This window comes from Staurois parvus, unplaced genomic scaffold (assembly GCF_062004578.1).
Source record: "Staurois parvus isolate SC_StPar_1 unplaced genomic scaffold, SC_StPar_1.0 ptg000047l, whole genome shotgun sequence".
Classification (NCBI taxonomy): Eukaryota; Metazoa; Chordata; class Amphibia; order Anura; family Ranidae; genus Staurois; species Staurois parvus.
This window is the reverse complement of record NW_028317843.1, coordinates 795469-816718: the sequence shown is the minus strand read 5'-3', so window position 1 is coordinate 816718 and position 21250 is coordinate 795469. Positions and strand designations below refer to the sequence as shown.

General features: G+C 38.2%; 1 protein-coding gene across 1 annotated transcript in view; it reads right to left on the bottom strand.

Annotated features, from left to right (window-relative positions):
- The window catches only part of CSMD3 (CUB and Sushi multiple domains 3), a 1455553-nt gene that overhangs the window by 1116845 nt on the left and 317458 nt on the right, over positions 1–21250 (bottom strand). Inside the window, exon 3 of the mRNA XM_089664334.1 lies at positions 18490–18602. Within this exon, the coding sequence (XP_089520460.1) occupies positions 18490–18602 (113 nt within the window). The remainder of the gene's footprint in view (positions 1–18489; positions 18603–21250) is intronic.

Genomic DNA, 21250 nt, shown 5'->3' with positions numbered 1-21250 from the left:
TCTATCTTCTGAAAGTCAAATGTGTAGGTGCAATAATTGTAATTAGATATAAAACATTTCACACATTTATACTACAGGTCCTAATTACCAAGAAATTATTTGACCTTTTCAGGAAAAAGTAAGAAAAGTAAACCATTTAGCCAGATAACATAAGTGAAATAATTATTTTTTTTTCCAGCTCTAATCTAATACAAATAAAAACAGGATTGAATCACTGGGGTTGATTTACTAAAACTGTAGAGTGCAAAATCTGGTGCAACTCTCAATAGACACCAATTCGCTTCCAGATTTCGTTGTCAAAGTTTAATTAAACAAGCTGACGTTAGAAGGTGATTGGCTCCCATACACAGCTGCACCACATTCTGAGTGTTCTAGTTTTAGTAAATCTATCCCACTGTTTTACAGCAGCCCTAAAGTAGATTTGAGTTCCTGGAGATAAAAATAGCAAGTATGTTTAAAAGCTAAGTAGGCTTTGGGGCTTATTTATCATTTATGGAACGTGGATACCATTATCCACTTTTCTTTGGACATTGCACTGTTACAGTGCATGTATAACCAAAACTTTTAGATAGTTAGTTAGTTTTTGACTAAAGTAGAGAAGGGTTATAGTATATGTGAACCCTCGACTTGTAAAACTACCCATTCAGTTTAAAATAGAAATGAAAGTCAAAACATTTGTGCATACATATAAAGAAAAATTATACATACCTTTTTCCATTTTATAAGTGATCACATCCCCTCTGTTCTCAGCTGCATGAAATGTTGGGTTTACATATTCTTTAACCACTTACCCACCACCCCATAACAGATGTACTGCTACAGGGCGGCTTTGCTGGGTAAAATCACATAAATATATATGTGATTTTTGCATTTCCGAGTAGGGGGAGTGTGCGCACGCTTCCCTACCCGTGATGCTATTGGCTCCTGAGGATGTCAATCACCATGTCTTGGTGATGGCCAGCAAAGCTGAGAAGGAAGAGATATGTGTGTAAACATTACAGATCTCTCTCCTGTCAGCATGGACGTGCTGCTTTCTATATCTCTGCACAGCAGAGATAGAAAGCAGCAGGTCTGCTTAGTAAAACAGCAGACAGTACACAATACAATCACTCCTTAACACACAGTTAACCCTTTGATCACCCCAGATGTTAACTCCTTCCTGCCCAGTGTCATTAGTAGTGTCAGTGCTTTTTTAGCACCGATCACTGTATTAGTGTCACTAGAGGTGGCCAATCATTGGCCGGAACCCACATGTCAGGGAACAAGTGACAGCGTGGATGGGCAGGCGAGCACACTTTCCCTACCAAGAAAAGCAAAATCATATATATATACAGTGATCCCTCGTTTTTCGCTGTTAATGGGGACCAGAACCTTCCGCAAAAGCTGAAAAACCGCGAAGTAGTATTTGCCCCTAGGAATTTTTGTGTATGCGGGTACTGTACAAGAATGTTTTAAATATGTAAACAGTATTCATACTTTACTCATTTCAGACAAAAATTACAACACTACTGTACAGTATACGTATTTACTTAAACATGTCAGTGCTAATTACAATAGGGTTAATTACAAAACCTTATACAGTAATAAACATTAATCAACATTGCTTTCTGAGAGAGGCGAAGAGTCTTGTGTTGGTGGCGGAGGAGAGGCTCTCACTTGACTCGGAGACTCAAGATACAACAAGGGAGGATGCTAAGTGAGGCTGCAATGATGCGCAGACAATCAACTCACAGGGATAAATCCACTCATACTCTTATTGGTCGATGTCACACCGGAAACCAATCACGCGCCTTTATGAAAGCCCGTGGTATGTACAGTACTCGTCAACTCATCTCTTTGGTTGACATGCAGGGATCCTTCTCTCTCGCGCATCAACATGAAACAACGCTCCTTTCCACAATGTGGCTGCTGACCCGCGAAGCACTGAAGCCGCAAAACATGAAGCGCGAAGTGGCGAGGGAACACTGTATATGTAATTTTGCACAGCCAGCCCACACTGTAGCAGTAAAGCTACAGTGTGCTGTCATCAAGTGGTTAAATAAAAAAAGATATACAGGTAGAGAATATTTCATAATACAGTACTTTATACAGTTTTATTACTTATATATGTGTCTTTTTAAAATACTTGTAGTATGCCTTTGGCATGACACAATATAGACTTTTTTTATCCATTTTACATATGTCAGATTAATTAACTAAATGTAGCTCTTATGATTGGGTTTTTTTATATACTTCTATACACATCCAATTTGCATTTATCTAAGGCAAAAGCATTCACTCCATTTGCCACATATTTTTTAATAATATTCTCAAGGTCAAATTTTTTTTTTCAATTCCCTGAATGTCCTTAAATTTCACAAGAAATCTTGTATTAGACATATACTTGAGACCTCCCGTCTCTTTAGGCCACTTCTCTGTTCTAAAATGCATCAGATAGTGAATTCCTGAAATTCTAATTTGCTCTCCTGCTCTCTAATGTATGGTGAATTACTGTCTTTTCACATTATCATGTTATATACTTCTTTTATGTGGCAGTATAGCATATTGCATGCTTAGGGAACTTTATAAATAGCTCCTACAGCTGAAAAACATTCACATTTTAAGTGCTTCACTTTCCTAGCTTTTTCATACTATATTATTTTTATTATTACTGTTATTATCATCATTGTACTAACATTATTATTTTAGGATGATGATTATTATTAAACTATAGAAGGCTGTGTTCTTCCTGTGTTTGTTTGTTTCTGTGTTTTATACTGTCTGCTCCAGTCTGCTTCCAAGAAATCCCAAATATTCTGCTTGCCTTCTATAAATTCTAAACTGGCCATAATGAAGTCTACATAAATAAATGTGCTGGGCAGAGTCTGACATCACTGCACTAAATGCTGCCACATACCATCAATGGTGGATTCCCACAATGAGCAGTCAAATGAGAAAATATACATTATGTAGTTTGAAGGGCACTTGGTTTCTGAATGTTTTATGAAATTATTTGATGGTTTTAGTAATAAAGGTAAAATAACAAAAACTGTGCTCTTTGTGGCGTGTTTTTCTTCTCGTCCAACTAATGTACGAAGGGCATTCAAGTCAAACTGGGACTTTTAATTTATAGGTATAAAAAGGGATGCTAGCATGGGGGTACTGCCCACAATAGTAAGTGGCAAGGGTATCCTATTACTGATAGGCGGCACACATCTCGTGGGCCAGTCCAGAGACCAGTAATCAAGATGGCAGACAACAGTGTTTCAACAGCGTATGGTGATGAAATGTTGCTCTTGTGAACGAAGGTGTAAAACCCAAAGATATCTAAAGAAGACTTCAAGCACAGCATGGTGATGGGACACTCAGCAACAGTAAGATGTTTAAATGGTGTAAACATTTCAAATATGGCCGTACATCCATCAGTGATGATCCTGGACGTTCCCAGCCCACAACAGTCATTCCTGTGAACATTCAGTGTGTGGAACGCCTGATCCTGGAAAATCGATGCATAACCTGTATGAAATTGCAGAAGAGACACATCTTTCTGTGGTCAGCATTTCAGCACTGATGATGAAGTGAACCAGGCTGTCCTAGGATGGTTCAGGCATACTGATAAATCTTTCTACGCCTAACCTTTCCAGGCATTAGTTAAATGCTGAGATAAGTGTATAAATGTAGCAGGGGAGTATGTAAAAAAAATAGATGCAGTATCCACTCCTTGAAATTTGTTCTTTCATTATGTAAACTCAAAAGTACCAGTATGACTTAAATGCCCTTCATATATCCTCACACAGATTTTTCAGGAAAAAATAAGATTTGGATCTACAATAACCACTTATGTTTTTTATCATGGTGTCCGCCACAATGGATGACTATTAGTAAAGTTTTTTTTTTACTTTATATATTTATTGAAGATAAAAAGAAAGTGGTCAAATACAAATATAAACCAGTGAGAATTGTAAATACACATGTACTGTATCAATATCCCTGTGAGCATCAAAATATGAATTTTGTGTGGAGGATATCCCAGTAGGTAAAATAATTACTTACCAATAATACAGTTCGTAGTGAAAACAATAAGAGAACCATAAAATAAAATATTATCAAGAAAAAAAAAAGGAAATTCAAGACATCAGAAGACCAAAAAAAAGAAAGAGAACTAGAACGGGGAGATCTGTGTGTAGTGCTCTGGAGGGGTTAGGAATAATTAGAAAGTAAAGAGGCTTAGGGAAAGAAGCCATCAAATTAAGGATATACATCTGGCATCTTGAAGCCTGGATGACCATTGTTGGTAAACATTGGTAGCATGTTGGGCTTTAGAAAATAAATTTTGTTTAGGGCTATGGTCATTCGAGGTGTCAATGACATCAGTAAGAGAAGGCGGATCTTGGCTTTTCCATTGCCTCGCAATAGATAGTCGGGCTGCAAAAATGTATGAAGATAGGAAGGTCATTTATCTATACCAATTTTCAACAACGCTAGAGTAATATCAGGTGTACAGGAAACAGGGGTAACAGATATTATAAATTAAAACATTGTTTTCAAAAACTGTTCAAAGTGCAGACATAGCCACTAAATATGTACAAGGAAGCCGATCAGGCCACAATCTCTCCAGCAATTATTAGTAATTATAATTCTTAGCATTAGTTTTGTGGTTCGACAGTATTGGAATGATATTTTGGTTATACGCGTATTTAGTATATAGCAGTAGGGTCCTGACACACGATTTAGTCGTATTAACAAACTCGGTGCAGCTCACATAGTAAACATAGATCACTATATAGTTTCTTATATGAGACCCAGATTCTAGGACAGTTTTCTGTATACACTTTGTATTTTGTATGGACAAATCTATTTTCAGTGTTAAGTTTTGATATTTTAATTCATAGATTGAAATATTCTTACTAACCAATATTCCAGCTCTCGAGGAACAGCAAAACGGTTTGATGTTAAGTGCTATTACCAAGATTTTAACATTTTAACCTGATTGTAACTGGATATACACAGCGCTGGTTTTCTATAAACATTCTTTTAACTGATATACTGTATATTGCTTTTTATGTAATATAAAATAAATTATAAATTTTATGTTAACAGTACGATATACAGTATTATTATTATTATTATTATTAGTACTATATAAGTGATCTTTGTCCCTTGTACAAATGTCAGTATTCCCATGACACACAGATCAGTGTATATATTTGCCAATACATAGCGGTTCTTCAAATATTGTCCAAAAGGTTTTTATGGATGATGACATCATGGCCACTCAGCTATTCATAGCACTGAAGCCTGCAAATTTGGAAGGAAGACCAGGTGAAGATGGAGGTGCCTACAGTGGTGACAGCGCGCTACTGGGGGGCTTTATTTTCAGGTAAGGCTGTTATAATGTGCTGGTATGTAGTGCATACTAGCACATTATGACTTAAACTGCCCAGAGCCCAATTTTTTTTTTCTGTTTTTGTAGGATAAGCTTTCACCTTAGATATAGCATTTAAAGTGGTTGTACATCTCAGACATTAAATATGAACAAAGCATATCCCTGTATGATGTGTACTTGTCTCAATTAAGAGTACTAAGTGTAATTTCTTTCTACTGCTTCATTCCTCTGCTATCAGCATGAGTTACTTCTAACAGATTTCCCTGACACCAAGAGAAAAATGGTGACAAGGGAGGGCCCTACTGTAGAGAGCTGCCCTATGCAGAAGTACCCACTACTTGAAGTAAGAAGAGCAGAAAGAAGGTGTGTATATAAAGAAAAAAAATGCCAAGGGGAAGGGAGGCAAGGAATAAGGGGATAACCCTTTTGGAGGAAACCCATGCAACAAAGATTCTACAACGATCATGGAATCAATCCAATCAGGATCAAAGGAAAGCTTATCCTACAAAGTCCTGTGAGTGCCTCACCTCTGCATTGATATCTACATACTACATGATCTGCAGTCTCAACAATATCCATCCCCTCTGGGGAGGGGTTTAATGAGGGACTTTAAAGCGGTAGTAAACCACAGTAAAAAAAAACAAAATTGGGCCCCGGGCAGTATAAGTCATAATGTGCTAATATGCACTGCATGCTAGCACATTATAACAGACTTACCTAAAAATAAAGCCCACCGGGTGGCGCGCTGTCGATGCTGTAGGCAACTCCATATTCACCGGGTCTTCCTTCCAAAATCGCAGGCTTCAGCACTCTGAATGGCTAAGCCACACCTCATGACACTCTGGACTCACAAAAAGTGGGTTGAATAACATTGGGCTTCATTTAACCCAGAAAACAAGCAAAAGCATCAAGAGGGGGCGGTGAGTCTTTAGGGGAGTATTCTAGTGAGGGCTTTATTTATTTTTATTTTATTTTAATTACTGATAGGCTATTTATTTTTTAATTTTTATGTGGTGTTAAACTTTAATTACAAACATACATAAATTATACAGATTTTGTATCTCAGTAAAGGTTAGGTGGGTAAAGCTGAATCCAATTAGCTAGTTGCATAATGCAAATATGTCATTAATTAAGGGGATTAGCTGAAAACTTTGTCCTTGGGGTCAGGTGCTCCTTTTAATGGGATAATGTTAATGGGCTAATTGGCTCAACTGTTGTGATTTGAACAAGGATGGGGATTTCTCTCAACTTCTGTTGGTCTGCCCCTAAACAAAAGTCCAAGCAAATTAATTCAAATCCCAATCATAACAGTACCTTCTCAGAGTTTTCACATTCTCTCTGTGCTTAGGTGGCTTTTCCTCCTGATACTCCAGTTTCCTACTACACTCCTGAGACCTGCTGGTGTGTTAATTGTCTCCTGCCTAAATTGTTCTACTATGGAGCAATCTTTAGAAACATAGGAAGCCCTGGAGCTAACTGATTGGCTCCAATCCAAACTGGCCCTAGTATGTGCATGCAGGTAAGGAAGGGATTTAAATTGTAATCTCCTTGATGGCAGGAACAGATGTGAATGTACAAAATATGTAAAGTTCTGTGTACATTTTTTTCGCTATATAAATACCTGATTTAAGGTGTGTATATGTATATATATATATATATATATATATACATATATATATATATATATATATATATATATATACACACAGCAAATAAAATAAGTATTGAATACCTTACCATTTTTCTAGGTAAATACATTTCTAAAGGTGCTATTGACATTAACAAGAAAGCGGCTACATTATGGACAGAATGTGATAAAATTTCCAAAAATTATGCTTTATTACACATTAATGATTGACAATCGGGCAATCGCCATATAAAGCAGGCCTCTGCTATTTGCATTCATCTCTCCATCAAGACATCAACAGGGACTCTTTCATCTTTAAGAATGCTTGCAACTATTTGCGTCTACCACAGATATATGGGCCCCAACCACATGTGCCTTTACAGGGTTGTACTGCATGAATCCATAATCATATTACTGGAGTTTATCCCCCCTTTTTTCATTCAATTTTTTACCCACATTGCCTTGTATAGGCTTAGGGTTATGCTTCTCTCCACGTGGTAATTGTATTTGCTTATTTGCATAGCATGTGATATTATATACCTATGGTACAATTTTTTGAAAACACCTCCTACAGGGAATGTAACCAATGTGCGGTGCTGCAAATGCTTTAGACTATGGTTGTCATAGCCTTTGCAGCACATATATATCTAGATCAGTCTTGGTGTGATTTTAATGGTTTTAGGTCTGTGTGTATTGTCTCATACTGAGGTGATGGTAAACCAGGGCGATTGCCCGATTGTCAATCATTAATGTGTAATAAAGCATAATTTTTGGAAATTTTTCTGAGTATTGCATTCTGTCCATAATGTAGCCGCTTTCTTGTGAATCTCTTTTCACAAATCTCTTTGTTGGTCTGCATATTTTTTGGCTACTGGATGGAAGCCATATATTGGGTGATACAGTAATTTATATTTGAATCTCTAAACCTATTTTTTACTAGCTATTGACATTAACCCCTTGGCGCTGACGCCTTCCGGCCCTTTAAGGGTTTCAGAAGCCGGGAGGCGGGGCAGAGTTTAGGGTCATGTGACCGCCATAACATGCCGTCATGGCGGCCACATGATCAAGAAAGGTAATGATCGAAAGAGGAGATTGGGAACTTTCCGTGAGTACTGGAAATGTGTGCTGGGAGAGCGCAGGATGCGTGCTCTCAGCACATATAGTTTTTTTTTTAATAGAATGCAAATGTGCGACTGTTTGGCCGGCGCCAGGAGGTTACATTTTCACCATATGTTGGTAACAACCCATGCAATCCATACATACAAAGAAACCAAAACAAATAAGTTCAGAAGTATATATATATATATATATTATGCAAAGGTCTCAGTGTTCCCTATGTCTCTTTTCTGTGCTTGATGAGAGTAAGCTCTTTATGTTGTTGCATGAACCATTTCACTCAGAGGATTAAGTCTTTGCTAATATTGTTAGAAAACTCAATAGTTAATATTCTGAGTACTGACTGGTCATTTGGAATCTAGTGATAACAACTTGAAGTGCCTATTTAGTACAACTAACTGAATGGACTTTCTAGGCACCACTGTACGCAATGAATTTATTAAAATACAAAATGTCTTTATTAATACATAGTTAAAAGCAGCTTAAACTAAATATAAATACACCCAACGGAAATAGAAATGGTTGCCCCTTGATTACAGATAAGCAATAATACATGATCAACAACCAATATTATGTTCAGGGGTGCACCATCACTTCACATCTGCTCATCTGCTCGACATGTTTCACGGGAGGCCACTTCTTCAGGAGCTAAAGGTGTAATAATAAAGAATGATATGTATGGAAAGTGCATGAAGCTCAATAACATCACAGACCCTTGGTGGGTGAAGGACACCAGGCACCGTAAAAAAGTATCATATTAGGATGAACATTATCTGTAGCTACCTCTTGAAATCATAAATAGACATGTGCAATTTGTTTTGTTACAAAAAGCCGGACAAAATTTTTGTTATTTGGAGATTCGGATGTATCCGAAACTCCGAATCACAATAGTAACGAATTTCAACAAATCTGAAATAAATTGTAACGAAAACAATGAATTCATCGGTGTTTGTTTGTTTGTTTGTTTGTTTCATTTGTTTGCAGCTTCAATGGGTTTTGTAAGTTCAATAATATGTGTCACACTCTGTATTGTTATAATTGGCCAAAGACGCAAGCAAGTCATAAGACGTACAAGTCGCATCAAAATCTCAAGGAAGTCACATCAATATCGCAAGCAAGTTCCAAGTAAGTTGCAGGATTTCCAAGTCACATCAAAGTCGCAAGAAAGTCGCAATCAAGTTGCAATGCAAAGTCCAACTGGAAACATAAGGAATGAATCTAAAACTTCGGAAATAACATTTGAAAATATGAATCTATTACTATGAATATAAAAAAATGAATCCGACTATGCAAAACAAATTCCGAAAATGAATCGTTCTAACATAACAAATATGCCAAAATAAAATGATTGACTTAACAAATGAATCTGAAGCAAAACTAAACTAATTTTTTTCATCATGCCCATCTCTATTCATAGATTCATTTGTATAATAAGCACCATATCCAGTGAGACGCCCTGAAAATAAGGGGAGAAGGGAAACAACCAATTGACCAAAAGGGGTAGTAGACTCGAGTATCTGCTGACACCTCCAAGGAGTGTCCAAAAATTACTGTAGCATTGGCCTTAATATGGGGTGCTTAATACATAAACTAAAGAATTATGACTTTACATATTAGATGCCACAAAAAAAGCTCTGTTCAGCAGAATCACTCTCTTCCTGCATACGGACTGTATTTGCAGACCAGCTTCAAAACTTCACCACTTGCCCAGAAAGAAGTTGTGTTGACGCCAGCCAGCGCCGGTGTACTAGTGCTTCATGTACTTTCCATACATATTATTCCTTATTATTACTTCTATAGCTCCTGAAAAGTGGCCTCCTGTGAAACATGTTGAGCAGATGAGCAGATATGAAGTGATGGTGGCACAACTCAACATAACATTGGTTATTGATTCTGTATTATTTATTATCTGTAATCAAGGGGTAACTGCGTCTATCTCCATTAGGTGTATTTATAATATGTTTTAAGCTGCCTTTAACTATGCAATAATAAAGACATTTTGTATTTGTATAACTTAATTGTGTATTGCGGTGCCTAAAAAGTCCATGCCTCTAATTCCCAATTGTTAGAAGACTAACTGTCACAGCAGATAATTGTGCTTTATATATTAACTGTTATGTCTGGCATTTATTGACACATTAGTGTAATGCTCCATCATTGTCAAATAGACTGTATTTTGGTCAGTGAGTGTTAACACACTTAAAAAGGTTCAAAATTGAATGCATTAGTTGTCTTTTAATTAAAGTTTGCTTAATGATATATCTACCACTTAATGCACTAGAGGAAAAAAAATCAATTTTATTTTGCAAGAGTCAGTGGTGAGGCAAATAGGTTTTAGAGCTTAACATTAATTTCAGTTCAAAACAACAATAACATAAAAATGAAAGGTGCATTGCTGGTAGGAATATATATGACTAGGTAGGAAGAATGATTGAAAGATAGAGAGAGAAAATACATAGATGATAGATAGAAATACTGTACATTTTTCTGTAAATTTTACTAGTGCAATGTATATACGCTCCCGAATATTTATTATAAAATATAAAAATAAAATTAACAAAGTCTGCTGACATTATAAATATTTTATATATATACACACACACACACACACACACACACACACACACACACACACACAGAGTGCTCAGCATAAATGAGTACACCCCGACAGATTTGTCCGAAAACCTTTACTTTACTTTCAGAATCCACTATACTACAAAATACTCCCACAAATGCGGTCCATTGATTGCAAACAGGATTTGTTAGTTTGCACACACAAAAAAAGGATTTTTCCCAACAAATTAATTCAAGACCATGTTGCAAAAATGAATACACCCCAATGAAAGTCTTAGGAGCAAAGCTACATTTTAGACAAAATCCTAATTAACAAGAATTCAATTACAGGTGAGTCTAATTATTCATTAAACAGGTGTCCAGCAGGCAATTGATTATAAAAGGGCATTACTTAGCAAAGAAGCCCCTTCCCATTTCATGCTGTCAGCAATGGCACCACATGGAAGAGAAATGTCACAAGGCCTGAGAAAGAAAATAATTTCTTTACACAAGAAAGGTGAAGACTACAAGAAGATACGCAAGGCTTAAATACCAGTCAGAATACTGTAGCAAAAGTGATACAAAAATTTAACAAAGATGTCCAGGTCGTCCATGGAAGTTAACACCTCAACAGGAGTGTCTTCTGATGAGAAGGGTTGAAGAAAATCACCATGCAAATTCACTGCAGTTAGCTAAAGAAGTAGAAAGCCAAACTAGGGTGATTGTTCCCCATGGCACAATACGGCGTACACTGCAGAGGAATGGCTTGCGTGGGTGTCGTCCATGAAGGAAGCCTCTCCTAATGCCCTTGCACAAAAAAGTCCACCTAGAATTTTCCAGGACTCAGGTTGAATAAAAAAGACTACTGAAACTCTGTACTCTGGAGTGAGGAAACCAAGATAAATGTTTTTGGAACTGATTGCTTCAAGAAAAAGACAAATGCATGGTGCCTGCACTGAAACATGGTGGTGATAGTGTCCTTCTATGGGGCTGCATGAGTGCTGCTGGTGTCAGGGAGCTGCATTTCAATGATGGTATCATGAATTTACAGATGCATTGCTCTATATTGAAAGAGAAGATGCTTCCATCACTCCGTGCCCTTGGTTGTCGTACACTTTTCCAACATGACAATGATCCAAAACATATCTAAGGAATTTCATTTCTGAAGAACAGGGTGAAAGTGATTCTTCTGATCTGAACCCAATCGAAAACCTATGGGGAATTCTGAAGAGACAGATTGATCGTCACTCTCCATCCACCATCCGGGCTCTAAAAAAAGTTGTTCTTAAAGAATGGAAAAAGATAGATGTTGCAATATGTCGCCAACTTGTTCATTCCATGCCTAGAATACTTGGTGTTGTCCTTATAAATCATGGAGGTCATAAAAAAAATAGATGCAGTAGTTTTTGTTGTGGGGTGTATTCATTTTTGCATCAACTAATTTGAGTAAAACTGAAGCTTTTGTAATCTGTTATATTATTAAAGCAGAGTTCCACTCACCATGTCAAAAAATTAAAAGTCAGCAGCTACAAAAACTGTAGCTGCTGACTTTTAAAAAATAGTCAGTTACCTGTCCCTCGGTCCCGTGGTTTGTCCCCCACAGCCCATTTCACCGGCCGTCCTGTATTCCAGGAGGCAGGCATCTTCAGTGTGGGCACCCGGCTGTGACAGCTTGCGGCTTCACAGCCGGGTACCCACTGCGCATGCACGAGTAGCACTGTGCTTCATGAACGGTCCTGTAGTCTTCTAGGACCTGTCACGTGTCCCAAAAGACTACAGGAAGTGAGGGAGAGAGTACACCTTCCATTTCCGATCGCCTAGGTGCCGCCCCCCAAAGGTGCCAATCCTTAAGGGGGAGTGGGGGAGCAGTCCTTAAAGCAGAACTTCCCCTTTTGGGTGGAGCTCCGCTTTAACCTTACTTTCATTTAATGAGCTAAACAGGTTGGGGCGTGGGGAGCTGTTCCCCTCAATAGAACACAGTGATTACTGCTAGTGTCTATAACCACTGGTCATAATCACATGATAGAAATCCAAAATGCTGGTTCTATGGCTAGCTTTAGAGCTGTCAGTGACAGTACATACACATAAGGAATCTTCAAATAAGTTTTGATTACAGTGCACAAACAGCAGCATGCAAAGATCTTTGATACATTTAGCACCTCTTTGAGGTCCTCAAAAGACCTTATGAGTAAGCACTAAAGGTGCAAAAAGCATCAAGGTTCTTTACATGATGGTGTCTTTACACTATGCTCTTTTAGCTAAATAAACACCAATCAATATCACAATATTTATTTTAGGATTCCTCATGTTTGCGTGTATTCATTGGTAATGCGACCTGTCAAGGTTGGAGTCACCACTGATGTTGAATGTATATGAAGTGAATTTGACAGCTATCCATCTATTTAAGCATTGCAGATTCATTTGTATGTATTTCTGGAACACTTAAGCTGGCAAGAGAAGAAATTCAGCCAGTTCAGCAGTAACGGGATGCATTTTGATCCATCTACGGGGAAGCTGGATGTACTAAAGTTGATCAACTTCAGTCTGTCTTGTTTTTTAAGTGTGATCACAGCCTGCAACTATAGCACTGATTTGTGTTCTACCTCCTGTGAAACCTCCCGCTAGTGCAATGGGAGGGATTCCCCCATCAACACTAATTGTGTTGATGGGGGAATCAAGCAATTTTCTTTCCTTTAACCTGTGTTTTAAAAATGGAACATTGCATAATGTATGGTCTGCCTTAGGGCTGTTACTTAAGTGACATTCTTTAGTTTTCCATTTCACTCCTCCCTTGGCTGCTACATAAAAGCCTATGTATGTAGGTGAGTGAAGGGGTGGAGGACCTTGGCCTGTTCCCTGAAGAGAGGCAGGAGGCTTTCCTAGGGCATGGACTCTTTCTGAAGTGGTCAAATCTTCTTTCAAGTTCAAGGGCACAATACAAGTCCATTGCAATTAATTAATTAATGGAAAGAAAAATTGCTGCAAGTAATCATTTAAATATTCAACTGTTTCTGTTATTTTGCTTGCAGTTTGTTTATATTGGTTACAGGGTCTCTTTAATATTTCCAACCCAAGTCTAGGTAGACTTTAAAAAAGTAAAAAAGCAGCTTCTTGCATTTACACTCCTTGCAGGTTTATTTTCTGCTGAAGAAGTACAATGCCTTCTTCTTTTAAAATATTTACAAGGTCCAGTCTCTACTATGTCTTTACATATCTTGAAGAAAAAAAATCAATTTCTATACCCAATAGATGAAGTCACCAGTTTTATAAAGGTCAGTAGATACTGTCAGCTTTGTGCCATTTGGGCCAAAATAAACATGTTGTTTCAAGAAAACATTATTAGAACAAGACAACATGCATGTCTAACGCTCGAGGGGAAGAAAATATACGTCTCATATTGTACAGTTGGGAATGAGGGTGTGATAAAGCAGGTTAAAAGTCATACAGGATTTATGGCTTGGAGGCCCCTCAATCTGGAGAACATAGGCCCTGCACTGAATAAGAAACCACAGGCAGACATCACTAAGCAACCTTCTTTTGATGTTCGTGTTGTTTTAAAAGGGAAATGTTGTCTTATTAAACAACTGTAGCCATGTGAACATCGTATTCTTAAAATAAACTATATAAATGTGAGTTACAGTATAACAGAAGTTACCTTTTGTTTTAGTTTTAAATTAGATTAGTAAAGGGTTAGAACCTCTGCCAGTATGTATTGCCTGCTGGGACTCTGTTGGGGATTTTTCTCTTCGCATCCTGTCCTGGTGACTACTGTGTCAGTAACTGAGGGTGAATTTTCCCAGTGGAAATCCAGCCAATAATAATAGTTGGACATCTAGCAGCAGTGTCCGGCCTACTGTTTGTATTTAGTAGCCAAAAATATTAAACTCTTTCTCTTGTATGTGTTCTACTGCGCTAAATGGGAGAAAATTCTCAAATGGAAACTCCCTTCCCCCTTGTGCTATGGTGACTGGGGTTCAAATATTTTAAATGGGCTGCCAATGTATCAACTGACATATATGAGTAAAAGCTGCCCTGTTAAGTATGATAACCTTTGGTCCACATGGTTACCCTGCATCTGAACCCAATTTCCACCTCTCCCCATTTTCCTTGCCCTGACCTTTTCCTTCCCCTAAATATCCATTTTCCACTCCATTTCCTCCCCTTCTCTCCTCTCCTCCCCTCCCAGTGCTTCCACAGTTTGACATCGTTATATATAGCTTTTGAGGAATTACCCTCCCCCCTCTTTTGTGCTTTGTGTTACTGAAATCTACTGTTATAAATCTGACATTGGCAATGACCATGGATTTTTTCAGCAAGAACATGGAAGAATGCACCTCCAGCATTGAATGTATGCATTAGCAAGTTTTGCGGAGGTGTGCTGGAGGATCTTGGAGGGGGAATTGTTGCTGGGGGTATCTACTGTTGAGGGAGGGTTCTGTTATTGTTGGTTCCTGGAGGGTCTATTAATGCTGGCAGGGGTCTGTTGTTGCTGCGGGATATTTAGCTAATGGGGTGGTCTATTGTTGCTGGGGGGAACAATTGTTGAAATAAGTGTATATTATTGCTGGCTGCAGAGGATCAATTTTACAGCATATCAATAACAAATTCCATACAAATTACTGGTGATACTATGAGATAGGTAGGGGGTGGAATCAAGAGATGGTGCTCAGAGGTGGGTAGGGGCAGAGCCAAGGGCTGACTCAAAAAAGGGGAATTCCTGCACATATTCTCTGAGAAAAAAGTCCTGACTATGACTATATTTGTCTAAACCGCTGCCATGTTATCCCCCTTTGAGTATAAACAACAACATTTTTGTATTATTGATATTAAAGGCTTATTTTGTATTAAAATACAAAAGAGGTTGTACTTATTTGCTCATTGCAATGATATCCATTCTCCTCTCACAGGAGTTTGACTGACAGAAACAGGAGCCTATGGCTCACTTTACCCACAGTGTCTCTTCTGAAAGAAGGAAGTTAAGGGAGCAGTTTTGCAATGAGTCAAGTAAGTGTTTACGGAGGTGGGTGGTTAGAACAGTTAGTGGGACTTTTTTTTTAGAGATCTTCCCTTAATGTTTCAGTCACAAAGACCATAATGACTGGGATAGTAATGTCAATCAGTATATTAGTTCATGTAAAGCTCTGGCCACAGGACCAGAGAAGGAGTTACAACACTAAAACCAACCAGGCTTTGCTTTGTTGCAAAGTAATGCCAGTCTAGTAAAGGAAACATAATGAGAGGAGGAGACTGAGAGAGAGTAGATTGGTGACCTTGGATATATATATACCTTCATTGTCCAATTGGCAAGCTAGGAGCAATTATGTGATCAAGCTATTATAGCTTTTTACCTGCCAGTCCCCCACTGTATTTCCCCGTCTGTATTGGTTTTATCTTGGTTCAATAAAGTGGATTGTTTGGAGATCATCCGATTAGACGTGCTTCGTTCTCAAATCATTATAGTCACTTGCTTCCCAAGCCTATTCTGACATTTCTCTCCTACATGTAAAAATCATAGCCCCCAAACATTTTACACATATATATATATATATATATATACACACAGAGGCCCTAGAGAATAAAATGGTGGGTTTCAATGTTTTATGTCACATTGTATTTGCACAGCAATTTTTGCAAATGCAATTGTTTTGGGAAAAAATACATTTTATTGAATTTTAATACAAAAAAAATATATCTATCCCAATTTATTTTTATAAACTATAAAACATGATGTTACGCTGAGTACATAGACATCTAACATGTCACACTTCGAAAATAGGCACACTCGTGAAATGGTGTCAAACCACAGTACTTAAATATCTCCATAGCCAACGCTTTAAACATTTTTACAGGTTATCCATTTAGAGTTACAGTGTATGTCCAGCACTAGAAATGTTGCTTTTACTATAACATTTGTGTGAACACTGTTTACATATGTGGGTGCAACCTACATACGCATTTGCCACTGTGCATGAGCGCTTTTATTACTACTTTTATTAATCTGAATGGTCTTGAACTTTGAAAAAAAATATTTTTTTGAAGAACCCCACATATTTGCTTCCTTGAGTTATGTCCTGTGAGTAGCCACTCCTGTGTCATACATTTCACAGAGCCTACCTTCTGAACTACATAGGAGCTGAGAGGAGGAGTTTCAGAAGGTGGGGTCAGGAGAGGAACCATAGGACATTATCAGTGCAGTAAGGAAGCAAGGTACCTCTTGGCGCTGGCATCTCCCGTTCCTTTAATGGGTTTTAGATGCCAGGAGGCGAGGCGGGGTTTGTGATCAAGAGAACTGCCAGCAGACAAGCAGCACTCACAACACAAAATAAGTTTTTTTTCAAGTAACCTTATGTTGGATTGTCAAACCAATATTTATTTCACATGATATTATCACAAAAGATTATGAAAGGCTAAATTTCAGGAAACAATGTGCAAAAGCTGGTTTGAGGGCACATAAATGTAATAAATTACTGATTTTTTTGGTAAATATCTGGCCAACATGTAAAAAAAACTTTTTTTTAATCACGTATGAGACAAACAGTCCCCTATGTGATGCATTTTATAGTGACAGTTTCTCTTTAATGAGACATCAAATACCCCTGACGTCTCACCTGCCATCCAATGACACTAATGAAGTGAAGATCACACTTCACTAGCTTCTACCCTGGCCATACTAGCTGGGGAAAGTGACGCCAGGACCCGGAAGTAATGTTTTACATGTCGCCAGATTGATAACCCCTTCCCGCCACCACCGCCTCCTGGCCCTTTAAGAGATTCCAAATGCCAATAATGTGACCATTGCTACTGGCAGTAACAGTAATCACATGCTCGGAAAGCTCCCAATCACAAGTATGCATCTGAAGCTTTATGGTACCCACCAGTTACTGTGTTGGGAGAGCTATCAGCACAAGAAAATGCTGACATAGGAATACATAAATGCAACCTCTCAGCATTAAAGTCCACCCTCTGAGAGGTTGCATATATGCATACCTCCAGCATTAACTGGTTAACAGGAAAGGAAGATCAGTGAATGGATGTTCATGTGACCCCTTCAACAGTCAAACACAGTGGTCTCATGATCTTGAATTTCATCCAGTCTCCTCCAGGTATATACACCAACCTAATGGGATGCTAAAGCTTGGTGGGAAAGGGTCCTTTTAAAGTTACACTTTTAGCCCAGACACCGATAGACACAATGGAAACATATTACTTTATTTACTGTTGGTCCAAGTGCTCTCTGACAGATTAAAAATAGTTTTAGCCCTCCTTTTAAAAAATAGTAATTATTATTGTTCAAAGTCAGGGACCTAAGATGAAGTTTTCAATATCTGGCAGCTTATGCTGTCTGGAAAACAAGCTCAAAATAATCTTTCCAGTGTAGACAGACAATTCAACAAAACCATTCATATTCAAAAAGACAGAAAATGGTTAAGTGAAAGCCCTACAGCTTCTACACTGGAACACAAATCAGATGTGTTCCTGTCATTTCAAACTGACTCAGTTAAACTAGTGGCTTCCCAATGTCATCTTGACAGCTGTGTTAAACTGATAATATATCTTTGTTTCCAATGTTACAGTCAGGAAAGTGAGGGATTTTCATTCACCGCTGTGCCCCAGATTTTTTTTTTTAACTAAGGTATTGCTTTTTTACTATAATTCTCTTGCATTGTTTTCATACAAAAACGTTTTCAGCATAGTGACGGTTATTTCTAGCTAGGAAATAATAGTATAGATGGTCCTTCAATACAAAACAATTGTCAATTACCAACCAAGGCATGAGAAACATTAACTGAAAAAAGTCATTATTGCCCAAATAAAATTGTTCTCTTACCTTCATAGTATATTTTAAAGCCGTGTGCGCTTACTGCAAAGTCGCTGGTCAGTCGTAATGAAAATACAGGCCCCGTGCTTGTTACAGGAGGAGGAAGATGGAATCCCGTTAGTCTGCAACATATATATTAAAACATTAGGACACAGAACAATGTTACCTATTTCATAAAATAAATTATTTAGAAATTTGTAGAATTTTTCAGAAACTGTAAAAGGGAAATAGATCGATTCTTTTTTTATGAGCTAATCATTTTTACATTTTGCATCACTTGCCTAATATCTTCATTTTACAAATAAACATGCAAAGGGGGGGGCATGCAGAGCATGCTGGGCTTTCCAATAATAAAGCCCAGCATTATTTTGCTTACGTGGCTGGTATTATATTATTGAAAGTCTGTAAGAACACATAGAGGCCAGTAAACAAAGAGAAAGACATGTCCCTTATTTGGCTCATTCAGGTGTATAGAGGGGATGAGACCTACAAAATTGGAGACCACATTACACAAACGTTTCAGGATTTTCACAGCATGGCAATAAATCAGTATACAAATTCTGAAGTGCAACAACCTCTTGTGCACCACTTAATGGTTCCAAGTGGTAAATATGAAATGTTCATAAACAGCATTTGTAATTACATGACTTAAAATAAATATAATGAATAATAAATAAATATGTCACTATAAAAACCAATACAATGCACTTTTTAAGAGATAAATGAAGAAATGTGAAGTGAAGAGATATTGGAAGACAAGCAGCTCATGGTAAGCAATACATCACAGTGAACATCACAGGCCAGCCAATGCAATGGAGAAAAACAGGGCTTCTCTCTTAACTGCACAACTCCCCCTTGTCTTCATATTATATCAGCTCTTTCTCCAAGTATTGATGACACCCTACCTGCCATAGAAATTTAAGTATTCTCAATTGGCTCACAGGTCATTATATATCGGAGCTCAGCGAGCTGCCAACTAACAGAAAAAAATAATAATTTCAGCCGTGTGAGAAAGGAGAGATCATTAAATCCAGGCAAACAGGCACACACTGCGGTCCTGTTTCTTCAGAACATGTAGCCAATTTTTACAGCTGTTATCTAGTGATTACTAAAGAGTTGTGACATCATGAGGGAGACATAAAGAGCTCACAACAGCATCTGTACATAGGTATTATTTATTGGGATAGCAAGAGGAATAGCAAGGGTCACTTTAAAGTTCATCTTTGCTAAACGAAATATGGGGGCTTCCACTGATGATCTTCTTCAGCAAAAGCAAGTTGCCTGGATGTTATGCAGACTCAGGGGCTTCCATGATTTCATTGACTAGAAACAAATACAATATATTGCCAAAAGTATTGGGACGCCTGCCTTTACACGCACATGAACTTTAATGGCATCCCAATCTTAATCCTTAAATTGCAATATTGAGTTAGCCCGCCCTTTGCAGCTATAACAGCTTCAACTCTTCTGGGAAGGCTGTCCACAAGGTTCAGAAGTGAGTTTATGGGAATGTTTGAACATTCTTCCAGAAGTGCATTTGTGGGGTCAGGCACTGATGTTGGATGAGAAGGCCTGGCTCACAGTCTCCACTCTAATTCATCCCAGAGGTGTTCTATCAGGTTGAGGTCAGTCAAGTTCCTCCACCCCAAACTCCTTCATCCATGTCTTTATGGGCCTTGCTTTGTGCACTGGTCTGCAGTCATGTTGGAACAGGAAGGGGCCATCCCCAAACTGTTCCCACAAAGTTGAGAGCATAAAATTGTCCAAAATGTTTTTGCATGCTGATGCTTTAAGAGCTCCCTTCACTGGAACTAAGGGGCCAAGCCCAACCACTGAAAAACAACCCACTCCATAATCCCCCCTCCACCAAACTTTACACTTGGCACAATGCAGTAAGGCAAGTCCCGTTCTCCTGGCAACCACCAAACCCAGATACATCCATTGGATTACCAAGCAGAGAAGCATGATTCATCACTCCAGATAACACGTCCTCATTGCTCTAGAGTCCTGTGGTGGAGCGCTTTACACCACTGCATCTGACGCTTTGCATTGCACTTGGTTATGTAAGGCTTGGATGCAGCAGTTCAGCCATGGAAACCCATTCTCTACGCACTGTTGTGCTAACCTGAAGGCCACATGAAGTTTGGAGGTCTTTAGCTATTGACTCTGCAGACAGTTGATGACTTCTGCGAACTGCATGCACTGACCCCGCTCTGTAATTTTACGTGGCCTACCACTTTGACTGTGGAATATTTAGTAGCAAGGAAATTTCAAGGATGGGCTTATTGCACAGGTGGCAACCTATCGCTGTACCAGGCTTGAATTTACTGAGCTCCTGAGAGCAACCCGTTCTTTTACAAATGTTTGTAGAAGCAGTCTGCATGCCTAGGTGCTTGATTTTATACACCTGTGACCATGAGGGTGGTTGGAACACCTGAATCCAGTGATTTGGATGGCGTCCCAATACTTTTGGCAATATAGTGTATGTAAATCCAGAAAGTCATAGGTCTTATCTACACTCATTTTCTGGATTAGTGACTCAAACAATTTAAGCCAGAAGGGGTCATAATACCAGCCATGCAACTAGCAGTTTTAGAATGAGAAGTCAGCAATGACAGGAATGTTTATCTCAGGAAGTTTCCTGTAATCTCCCTATAATGTGAATATTTAACATTTACATAAAAATGAATTCCAATTTTTATTTTCATAGTCTATCTTTTCAGTGCTTTGCCACACTGAAAGATATACTATATATCATCTCAACAACTGT